The sequence below is a fragment of the Triturus cristatus genome, chromosome 7 (genome assembly GCF_964204655.1).
Source record: "Triturus cristatus chromosome 7, aTriCri1.1, whole genome shotgun sequence".
NCBI classification, from domain to species: Eukaryota; Metazoa; Chordata; class Amphibia; order Caudata; family Salamandridae; genus Triturus; species Triturus cristatus.
In genome coordinates, this window is record NC_140590.1 from 420260471 (window position 1) to 420273026 (window position 12556).

The window sequence follows — 12556 nt, forward strand, 5'->3', positions numbered from 1 at the left end:
GTAGCAGAGCATAGCGGGATGGTACGAGGCGGGGGAAGCAGGGAGGGGAGATCCGCCGCCTGGATGGGGTTTGACCCACCCCCTCCAATGAGGTCAGGGGTCGATGCAGGAACTGATGCCGGCGCAGCTGCAGCCGAGTAGCAGCAGAAAACAGCTCTGTGCTAGGTGGCTGTGGTGTTGACCGTGAGGCTGTACATCGTCACCCGGGTCTTTCTGCTCTAATTGTGCCTCTGACCCTATAAGACTTTCGGTACCATTCTCTCTCCCTCTGCTCCTCCTCCACCTTCGATCAAATTAGCGCTATATATATCTGCAAAAAAAAAAAAAATGAAGAGCGTCATCCTGCTGGCAGATTCTCCGCGTTTCGGCGCCATGATCCCCTCTGAGGCCAGTCAGGCGGCATTTCAAACCACACCACAGGTAAATTAGCCACTCCATTCCCACCATGCCAGGTGTGGCGAGCTGGGAGAGGAGCAGCTGAGGAGACAGCTTACATTCGCGCCATCTTGCTTCGCAACACATATAATGCTTGGGTTCATGGAAGAAAAATGAAGCCATTATATTTTTAAATTTACTTTATTGCAAATTTCAAACTGCAGTGTTTACATGCTTAATGAATGATAACAAGCACAATCATGATGGCGAACACTCCCCAGGTGGGAACGTCACCTTAGGACCATGCATGAATGATAACCACTCCTGGCCACAAATGATGCCTTCACCCCCAAAACACCTAAAATAGCTACGCTTCATGGCACTAATGATGGCTCTACTTCAAGGCACTGGGCATGAATGCTCTCCTAGGCCGCGATGCATCAATGAGAAAGGAACTCCTTCAAATGAATGCTTGGAAGACTAGCTGACATGAATGATGTGTTTTCTTCCTATCACAATGATAGATGAGCTGCCCAGAGTCAAATTTGCCAGAGATCTTGGCAAAGATGCGGCAGCACTGTCAGCGCTTTATGGCACCAGTGATAGGCAAGCCTCCAAAGCAACAAGTAGAGTTTCTCACCCTATACATCCTGCCAATAACGCAGGGCACAGCTCCATGGCACTTCCCTGGCACTTTATGTTTTCCATCCCATCCTGGCTACTTTGGATACATTAATTATTACCTGTTGTTGTTAAATTTTAGCTCGTTTTCAAAGCTTTTTCTAAATATGATTTCTACATGGACAATACATTTAAAAATAGCTTTAAGTTATCTTAAATTAAGTTTAAGCTATTTTATGATAAGAGCTATTCTGTTTTATATCTGCTATCAGGACTTTACTTATAAAGACTCGTTCGCGAGGCGATGCTTCACAAAATATCCCACTTCCCAAACAGTTTGAATAAACTTTCTACTTTCGGGTTTTGAGGATGTTTGAGCAGCTATATTATTAAGCTGTTCAGTAGTTATCACTATATTATTCTATGATATGCGCTTCTAGATATTATGATGCTGTTCATTTGTTTACCTTAGATTTGAAATCAGGAGAAGGCAGAGCAAGTGAAACAATCTACTTAAACATCTATGTTTGCTGAAATTATGTATTTTGAATGAATGAATTAATTAATATTAGGATTTGTAGAGTGCACGGCTACTGCTAGAGTTGCCCTGCGCTTAGGCACAGCGTTAGCGAGAGGGAACCGGATTAGTCATTGAACAGTGGGTTTTCGGCTGGTAACGAAAGAGCTTAAAGTCAGGGATAGTTCTCAAAGCTTCCGGTAGTTCATTCAAGTGTTGAACTACCAGTAGTGAGCAGGCCGAACCACCCAATTAATTTAATCTGGTAGAGGGGATTCATAACAGGGGGGCTGTCTGGGATCTCCGTGGTCATTAGGATAGTGAGAGGTCAGTTTGTCCTGCAGGTATTTAGGATCAGTCCTGTGGAAGGCTGCACGTGCCACCAGCAGTCCTTTGAAGATCGCCATTTTCTTCATAGGGACCCAGTGCAGCTGTCTTCCGATGCTGTGCACTTGGGGTTTTCTACAAGTTTTGATACGTTTTTTGGCAATTCATATGCTGTTAATACTTTTACTTTTCGATTTGAAATCAGACAGCTGGGCAGGCTGCCCTTTTGGTAAATGTATTTTGTTGGGCGAGTTGTATCATCTTCTGCCTAATTCGGTCGGCACACATAACAACGTTCTCTTTTGCGTAGGCCTGGATTGAGACTATTTCCTCTTTCGTATACTGGGTTCGTAAAAATGAGTACTTAACGCTTGTCAGTTCACCTGTGAACAGGAAAATAAATAACTATTAGCATTAAACCACATGAGTTGTGTATTCAACATACAAACAGCAGATTTCTATATTCAAACATAAAGTTGCATAAACATGTGTGTAAAACATCAGTGCTAAGTGCAGTTGTTTAAAAAGATAAGTGGAAATCAAATCCATTCGGTGTAACGTTGGTGCGATAATTAGGCAGGTCAGATAGGACAATTTACAGGAATATCATAATAACATCCATCTAAAGGTTAATTGACCACTATTTACTAAATATTGTGGATTTGTTGAAATAGACATCCAAATAAGTACACAGCAGACCTATTAAATTTATAAATAAAACAGAAAAGGTAAGTCTTGGAGAGTTACGTGAACATAAGTACAAGAAATATGTCAGGCTACATTAACTTGTGAAAGTATCAGCCTATCCCCACAGTACAGAATGAATACATGTACTAAGTAGAACACCTTTGTTCGGCACTCCAAGTGGATTTATATGGGTGTTTGTTTTCCCTCACTGTGAGTCTGACTGGAAAAGTAACAGTCCATAAAAAGCAGAAAACTAATATATTGAATTTGTGAATTTAACTACGCCACTGGTCTTTACTGTGGTCTACATTCCAGTCCATCATTTTATACTCACTGCACCTTTTGAGACACACCAATATTATATATAAAGCAGCCTTGTCCCTGACCCAATTGGAGCATTATAGCCCAAACTGCAATGCCACGACCAAGTGAACAAAAGCAACATCAAACTGGTTTCAACTTTGTAGCTTCTCGTCAGTGAGGTACATATTGATTCTGGTGAATGTATCACTGTGTAAAGCAAAACAAGGGTAGAGCTATATCTAACCTGATGAGGCCAGAAGCCTGCATAACCGATGAGAGAGGGAAGGAGTCTGCCAACCCTGCAGGAGGAGTGTCTGTCCAGAAGCAGCAAGGTGCAGCTTGACCACTGTCAATGGGACACCTGCTTATGGCTGTGTCACCATCAAAAGAGTGGCTTGTGTGTGTCTGTTTCTGAAACAGAAGCTCAGCTTGTGCTTTGCCATCAGAAAATTAGCCTGTGTGTGGCTGTGTTGCCATCAGATGAGCAGCCTTTACATTGCTATGTTGCCTTCAAGAGGGCAGCCATTGCATGGCCAACAGAAAATCAGCCTATATGTGCAAGCAGAAAATGGGCCGGTGACTGGCAAAACCGAGCCTTGAGAATATGCCTGACTCTGGCCACACCAAACCAGGAATATCAGCTTGCATGGAGTCAACAATTCACATTATGATTAAGTGTATATCTCGGGTCGTCACTCCGGTGTGGTCAATAACTGCAGAAGATCAGTGGGGACCAAGCTGGAGTACTACAGCGGACTGATCCACATCTGCTCAGAGGGCACCCCAGCAGCCAGCATGGAGATCCCAGATGGAGTTGAGGGTAGCAAACTTGCTTTTAGAAGTGGGAGAAGGGCAGGCACTTTGAGAATAAAGCTGGGAGGCTGTCAAAAGGGTTAATCCACTCCATGTAGTAAGAAAATATAAAAACCGATCTGTGGGACACTGAGCACAAGCATGTTAGAGTGAATATATGCACCTGAGCCATATTTACTCTGACACCTTATTCCAATGACGGGAGTAAAACACCAAGTCCTGAAGAGAGGGCCAGCATAAGATAGCAGATAGAGGTACAGTCCTGCCAAACATCGACAAGATACTAAATTGTGTCTTTTCATTAGTCGCTACATCTATGGCAGCGATGGCCTGAAATGTAAGTTCATTTAACTGCCTACCCGGCATAAAGCCTCTTTGATCACTATGGACCACTGATTTAATAACCTTGGCCAATCTCGTTGCCAATACACCTGCAAAGATTTTATAGTCAGTATTCAGCAGCGAGATTGGCCGATAGGATTCAACCATCAGAGGGTCCTTATTAGGTTTTAATATCAAAGTCACTGTTGCCTCAGACCATGTTTGTGGCACAGCCTCGCCAGAGCGGTGTATTTTATTAAATAAGGTTGTAAGAATTGGTACAACTAATTCTGGGTTTATTAGATATGCCTCAACTGGGAGGCCATCCGGACCCGCTGCTTTGCCTTTTGCCATGCTCTTTAATTGATTATAAACTTCACCCTCCTTGATTGGTGAACTCAAAAAGACCCTATCTGCTTCTGTAAGATGTGGTAATACTAGTTGGTTAAGCCACTTTTCAGCCTTCTCTGAAGAGAAGTCTCCTTGTTCTGCATACATCTTTGACATATAACTATGAACTTCTTTTGATATGTCATGGTTGTTATAAGTCGAAGTCCCTGAGTCTTGTAGGATCAAACTCCCAATTTGATTCTTGGCTCGATCTGTTCTGGCCTTCCAGGCCAGGAAACGACCACACTTCTCCCCATAAGAGAAATTACTTAGCCTGCTCGCATTCCATCTTTCCTTAATGGCTTTATCGAGGAGAGCCTGATATTCTGCTTTTAAGGAATTTAACTCATTCAGTAATACATCCAGACTAGGATATTGCATTAGGGAGGCTAATTGAAGTTGTTGTTCTTTCAACTTAATCTTTATAAGGGAGTCAGCTTCTGCTTTCCTTTTGTCCCTATTTCTCTTAATCGTAAGTGTGGTTATTATCGCCCTCATAAAGGGCTTAAAGGCCTCCCATACAATCTGGGCACTTGCTGAACCACAGTTGAATCTAAAATATTCTTCCAACTGTGTGGATAGTTGTAATTTTACTTCGTCTGTTTGTAACAGTGATCTATCAAGAGTCCACCTTCTCAATTGTACTTCTTTTACGAGATTGACTGTTAATTCCACTGAAGAGTGATCCGAGAGTAGAGCGGGAATATAAGAGGAGGAGACTACTTGGGGAAGAAGCATCTGATCTATCAGAAAAAAATCAATCCGGGAATGATGCCTGTATCTATGACTATAAAAAGAATAGTCTCTACCCGTAACATTCCTAGTCCTCCAAATATCCAGTAAATTGAAGTCCTTCATTACGTTCTTAAGTTCTAATTTTGTTTTGGGAAGAGAAGCGGCAGTGGCTCTAGAGGTCCTATCCAAGTTTTTATCGAAAACCAAGTTGAAGTCACCCCCCAAAATAATAGGGGCACTTAAATTGAAGAGAGATGATTTCAAATTGGCCAGATGTTCCGGACAGTCCTGATTGGGGCCATAATAGACTGCACATGCTAGAGAAAAACTATCTACTTTTAACTGAGCAGAGAGCCATCTGCCTGACGTGTCCGTGTCATGGTTCTCTATTCTAATATTACTATTTCCTCGAATTAATATCGCTACCCCTCTTGTACTTCCACTTTGACGAGAACACAGGAGATCCTGAACCCAGCTCTGTTTCTCAAAGGCAATCTTGCATTCTTGAAAATCCAAGTGGGTTTCCTGTAGAAGGCATATATGAGCTCCTGAGTTTTTCAGAAATTCGCAGACTCTGTTAAGTTTCCTCCCATCTCTCAATCCATTCACATTCCAACTGATTATTTTAGTTTTATTTAGAGGATTCATTATTCCAGAGAGTAAATTTTCTTATGCACCAGACGATATAGAAATCTGACTTATATGCACAAAAAGCATTAAATAATTCACTACAACTCATGCTGCTGGCTCTATGAGGAAATGTTTTATTTATTTTTTCCACCCACCCTATCCCCCCCCTCCACCACCCACCACCCACCATGAGGAACCCCCCCACGACTACCATGGCGATGATGATCGCCTGTTTGAGAGGCCCCGTTTTTCGTACAGAGCCCACCACTCTCAATTACACATATTTTACTTAGCCAGTGACCCACTAACCTAGTTACTATTATATAATCCCTTATATCTACACACACACCTTATATATGTTGTATACATATATATATTTTTTTTTACTTCTTTTTTTTTTTTTTTTCTCTTCCCAGATATTGTGCATAAATCATAAATGGATGTCTTTTTTTTTTTTTTTTTTGGAATATATCGCTATTATTGCTATTAAAGTGGTAGTCTCTATTAAACCTCCTTCATGCGAGATATAAAGGTATCAACCTCCTGAACGGAGGAAAGGTTGTGTGTCTTATTTCTCCATACCACTCTTAGGGCAGCGGGGAACTTCATCATCACCTGCGCTCCCAGGCTTCTTAACTCAGACATTCGAGAGCCCAATTCCCACTGTCTTTGAGCTGTAACGCTGCCCACGTCAGAACGTATTAAATATTTGACGGAGTTGATATGCAGTGATGTGTCTTTCAAAGCTCGCCCCAAGATCATCTCCTTAATTGAGAAAGAGAGAAAATTAACCAGAATCTTCCTTGGAGCCTTCCTGTCTGGATGTTGTCTAAATGGATCTCTGTGGGCTCGCTGGATCTCCTTTTCCAGATCGATGTCTGGCCTATCTTTTAGGACCCCCTCTCTCAATAGTTTACAAATCAGAGACTTTACATCTCCATTCTCTATTCCTTCAGGGATCTTCAAAAATTTCAAATTGTTCCTTCTGGCGTGGATCTCTAATCTTTCAATATCGTTTTGAAGAGCCCGATTCTGCGTTTGCAGAACAGAGATGGTATCCGAGTGATTTTGAGAACTTTTTGCTAAAGTGTCAACTTTATTTTCAAGTACCTCTGTTCTGGTACAAATATCATCTAGTTTAGACTCCAGGGCCGTACATTTCTCTGAAATTACCTTCTGATTCCCTTCGGAGATTTCAAACCTGGGAAGCAATTTCGCAAATAGGTCTTCACGGAGGGAGAAAAGAAGATTCTTCAACTGGTTACCCCCCCCGGGGTGTTCTTCACTTGGGGATTCCTCTGCGGTCTCACTACCGCTAAGACATGCGTTATCATTGCGCATGTCAGATTGCAATACCCCATCAGGGTGTCCTCCTGTGTCTCCTGTGTCTGAGCTCACTGGTGTATTACCCAGACCCATGTCACCTTCTGTGTCTGGTTCACATAATAAAGGGGAAAATTTGTTAGCTAAACAAACTTTCTCAGCATGAGGAATCAAAGAATTCTGTGGAGATGGTAGAGAAATGTGAGCCTGACCAGATGGTTTGGGCGGTACTGTGCATTTTGTAGAGCTGCTGGAGGGTGTAGAACTGCAGATAGTCTCCTTCTCCTTCTCCATTATCTTAAAGTATGATTTCAGTGATGGAGTAGTTTTTACAGTAATACGCCCACCTTTTCTGTCTCCCCCCAGCTTGTTTCTCTCCCTCCTATCTTTTTTTCTATGCCTAGGTGTCCTAGGCGGCACAGTGGGTTCTTGTGCAGACAGTTCTTGCTCAGGTAGTGAGCGCAGTAAGTACCTATTTCTAATAGCTGGAGCGGGTCCCTTCCTTTGACCTCCACTGTCTTTCTCCGTCACTTGTTCCGCCGGGGAATTGCTAGCCGAGGCTATTGGGACCCCCTCACTCTCGTTCAAAATCTCTAGATCTGTAACCTCAATACCGGGGGTAGGCTCTATAACAGGAGAGTCCATCCCTATACTTTGGAAGATAGCTCGCAAAAAAATGTACTGAACAGAATGGACACTAAACAGGTTCTGATAACAACATGGGGGGGCAACAGAGAGAGTTTCTGGAGTAACCTGAGAGATCTCACCTATGCTGAAGGTCCGAGGCCAAAAACCCCCTCCCTTCCGCCGCCTTACCAACCATAAACGCTGACCAACACCGGAGCGGTCGCTGCACACCGCGCCACGGGTGTGAGTGGGGCTGATCCTTGGGAACGCTGCCGCTACTCTCCTCCACTCCCCGGCGAAATCTCTGCATACACTCCTACACCGAAAGCCTCCCCAGATCTCTCCGCATCTCTCCTCACTCCGCGTCGGTGACGCAAGGTATAGCGAATCGTAGCCTGTCATCCGCTGTTTCCGCTGTTTCTCTCCCCCTGGGTCCAAGTGCTCGCCGAAGTCTGCTCCGCTCTTGACAGCAATACGAACGTCCAGGGAGAAAGGGAAAGAAAGCAAACCCCCTATGAGCGCAGCACACAGATATGTGATACAGAGAGCTTCACATCCTCACCATTCCGTCCAAGGTAAAGAACTCCATGCAGGGGAAACGGGATACGGGATACGGCTAACCGAGAAAAAAAAACGGGAAGGCTTCAGACGAAGAAACGGAGCCTCTCGCGGCCGGCGTTAGCCTGCCGCCATGTTCCTCAAGCCAAGTCTCCCCTAACTATTGTGGCCATTGATGCCGCAAAGGCTTTCGACCAAGTTAGTTGGCTTTACCTCTGGGAAACATTAGCTGCATTCGGTATGCCATTGAACTTTATAGCCTCGATCCGATCCCTATATTCTAGTCCCAAAGCAAAAATTTTAGTGAATGGTTTTCTCACTGAGTGGGTATACATATTCCGTGGCACTAGACAGGGTTGTCCCCTTTCCCCTCTTTTGTTTAATTTGTATATCGAGCCTTTAGTTGTTAAGTTGAGATCTGACTCGACTTTCAAACCTTTTAATATCGCGAGTTTGGAGTTGAAGTTTGCTCTCTATGCGGACGATCTCTTAATGTTCACACCAAACCCAGAAGAGGCTGTCCCTAGACTTTTTGCATGGGCAGAAGACTTTGGGGCAATCTCTGGTTATAAAATAAACAGAGATAAAACCGAGCTTATGCAGTGGAATTCGGTAGAGGAACATTTGGATGTCAAATCTAAGATGAGATATCTGGGAATATATCTAGTTCAAGATATAAATCAGACAACTAAAATCAATTTCGACAGAGTTTATAAGGAAATCTGTCATCTCCTTCAACGTTGGTCTGGGCTTCCGCTTAATATATTTGGCAGAGTGAACCTTGTGAAAATGACTATTTTGCCTAAAATTACCTTTTTATTTAATTCTATTCCGTTATCTTTTGATCCAAAAGACATAGCTAAATTGCAGGGAAAAATAGGTTCATTTATTTGGAACTCCAAACTGCCGAGAATATCTTGGAAAAAACTGACGAGAAAATTAAAAGTTGGGGGCCTTGCCCTTCCAGATTTACTTATCTACTGTCATTCGTTCCAATTTAAAAACTTCAGACGATTGGCAGATAAGGCAGACACTACTGTTTTAGGCTCCCTATTTCAGGCTTTGTTACAGAATCTACCCCAGGGTCAGGAATACTTTCTGTTCAAATTTGGTGATCCCAGGTTTTTTAAAAAAGTCAGATTGAAGATTCTGTTGGCTGCCCTAAAGAACTGGGTCTTTTTCAGGAAAAAGTTGGGAATCCCCTATTATGCTCCCCAGGCCCCGATATGGGACTCACCAGGGACCCCAGAGTGTTTGAAAGATCAGCTAGCTCGCCCTTTGAGGTTGGCCGGTATTACACATTGGGGAGATCTTCTAAAGGATACACACTTCATTGATTGGGATTCTCTCTATACCCTGACGGAGGGTTCTCTCACCAGGTTCAAATATTATCAACTATCAGGTTGGTGGGCTACTCACGCGCCGGTGTCTTGTACATCTAATTCAAGCTTTGACCTGGTAAGCAAGAAAGGGACCTGGAAAAGAGAGTTGGCATTTTGGTATTGGGTCATGATGGGAGCAGATGACATTCCGGAGATTGAACTCTTAAAAATATGGGGCGAACAGATTGATTTGGATTATAATAATCTTAAGGAGCTGTGGGAGGATTCCTTTGCTATGCTACATAATGTGGTTAAGCCAGCTGCACTTAAAAGGAACCATCTGTTCACCCTGTATAGAGTATATATCTCACCAAAGAAACTTGTAAGATTCACCAATCTGGAACATCGGTGCCCTCGTTGTAGATTGCTCGCCGCTGATGACATACATATGTTTGTGGATTGTCCTTCGTTGGCACAATATTGGGCCAGATTAGGTGAATTCACTGCAGCAGTATTAAATGTACAACTTACCTTAAATCCAAAGACAATTTTGTTTGGGTTAGTTAACAATTATCAAATATGTGCCACTGATTCTAAACTTATTTTTTATATTATGTTGTTAGCAAGGCGAGAAATATGTAGGGCGTGGAAAAACGAGAAGGCACCTATCTTCTCAGATTGCTTGAAACATATTATGTTCACCTGTGAGTCAGATATTGCCTGCGACCCCTCTAGTGAAGCAAAGGTATGGGCACCCTTAATGGCCTGGCGGAATAGATGATGGAAGTATTCCGATGATTTTACCTGGGCACTGTTGGGGCTCAATCTCTAACATCATCAATGGGCCTCTCAGTGAGTAAACGTTGGAGTGGACTGAGCAAACAGTAAAATGCCAGAGAGGTTAGACTCCTCCCCCACTCCCCCCAGGGTCCTAAAATCGGAATCGTACTATTTCTGGTGGGGGTTGAGGGGAGGATGCTTCCTTTTTTGGACTGCCCTTCCCCGTCTGGTGGTATATGAGGAATTAAAAAAAAAAAAAAAAAAAAAAAAAAAAAAAAGATACTAAATTGTGTTATGACTGTATTTGTGTTTGGTATTCTGTACTAATGTGCATTAAAGTACTTTTCTTTCTTGAAAGTTAAGCACTGAGTTAGACATTCATTTACTGTGCCACTGTGTAATTGTTGAACTTGAACAGAAGTAACCGCATACTAACTCACTGAGAAACCTGACTGACTGACTGACTGACTGAAGTATTTATTAAGCGCACTTATGCCGAGGCGTCTTGGCGCTGAGCTGAAGAGAGGTGTGTGGAGAAAATCTACGGCTTGGTGAATAGCCAGGTTTTCACAGCCTTTCTAAACAGGGTCTTACTTGTTGTCAACCGCAATTCAGTTGGTAATCTGTTCCATAAGCTTGCTGCCTGGGAAGAGAAGGCCTTGCCGCCCCAACGGGCCCTTTTAAATTTGGGGATGCCGATTAGACCCATATTCGTGGATCTAAGTGTACGACTTGGAACATAACGAGGAAATAGCGTTTCCATGTCATCTGCACCTCCACCATGGACTGCTTTGTGCACTAGGCATAGGATCTTGAATTGAATACGGTTACGTACAGAGAGCCAATGCAGCTTCTTCATACATGCTGAAGTGGGATGCTGCTTTGGAAGGTCCAGCAGTACTCTTACAGCTGCATTCTGCAGAGATTGGAGTTTTAGGAGCTGTCGCTCACCAATCCCAGAGTATAGTGCATTACAGTAGTCTGTACGAGATAGGACCAGAGCTCCTACTACAGTTTTCTTTAGGGACGGAGGGATAAAAGGCAGAATTTTGCGAAGAATTTTGATCATCAGGAAACACGCAGAGGTGACCTGGTTGACTTGGTGAGTTAATGAGAGATCTTTGTCTACCAGAAAGCCTAGGTTCTTCACTTTGTGTGCAGGAACAGGACAAGCGCCCGCCTCTGGAGGCCACCAGAGGTTATTCCAGATGGATGGTTTTTGACCGAATTCCAGCACCTCCGTCTTTTCGGTGTTAAGTTTAAGAAAGTTTGAACTCATCCATCTCATTACCCTGGAAAGACAGCTTCTGAATCTCTCCGCAGTGACTTCAAAAGTTTGTGTCAAGGACACCACCAGCTGGGTGTCATCAGCATATGACACTAACTTTAGGCCGCAATTTTTAATTAGGTTAGCCAATGGCGTAACATATAGATTAAACAACGTAGGGGATAGTGCTGATCCCTGTGCAACACCACAGGGGAGAGAGAGTTCAGCAGACTGAAGTCCCTCCCAGTGAATCTGCTGTGATCTCGAATCAAGGAAAGAGCGCAGCAGCGCCAAAGCAAAATCTTTAATACCTATTTCGTTCAATCTATCTAGTAACACTTCATGGTTAACAGTGTCGAAAGCAGCTGTTAAATCAAGAAGGACAAGAGTGGCCCTGCCTCCACTGTCCATGACTCTGCGGATTTCCTCTACGGCCATAATTAAGGCTGATTCTGTGGAGTGGCGTGATCTAAAACCGTGTTGTGTTGCATCCAGTAAGTTGTTGGAGTCAATAAATTGCATCAGCTCCTGGTTGATCATTTTTTCTAAAACTTTGGAAGGAAATGGGAGACAGGATATGGGACGATAGTGTTTGGTATCCTGTGGGTCAAGTGAAGACTTCTTTAAAATAGGCCTGATACAGGCCTTTTTCCAACTTGACGGGAAGACACCTGAGCTGGTGATTTTGTTAAGCAAGGGAGCCAGCGAGGCACTTATCTCCATGGGGGCCAGATGGTATATGTAGGAGGGGCACGGATCTAGGGGAGAGCCTGACTTTATTTGAAGTAACGCGTCGTTGACCTGTTTTACGCTGAAAGATGAGAATTTGGACAGACCGTTTGGCGAGGGACATTCCTCTAGAGGTTTGCCTGTGCCTTTGTCAGGTTCTGTCTGTAGCTTCTGAAGTTCATTGTAGACATCTTGAATCTTACGTTGAAAGAAGGTGGCAAGATTATCAAC

General features: G+C 43.4%; 1 protein-coding gene across 1 annotated transcript in view; it reads right to left on the reverse strand.

Moving 5' to 3' along the window:
* Positions 1–557: 557 nt before the first annotated feature.
* The window catches only part of LOC146809847 (cytosolic phospholipase A2 gamma-like), a 780602-nt gene continuing 768603 nt past the window's right edge, over positions 558–12556 (reverse strand). The window contains exon 14 of the mRNA XM_085616715.1: positions 558–2223. Within this exon, the coding sequence (XP_085472841.1) occupies positions 2042–2223 (182 nt within the window). The 3' untranslated portion in view covers positions 558–2041. The remainder of the gene's footprint in view (positions 2224–12556) is intronic.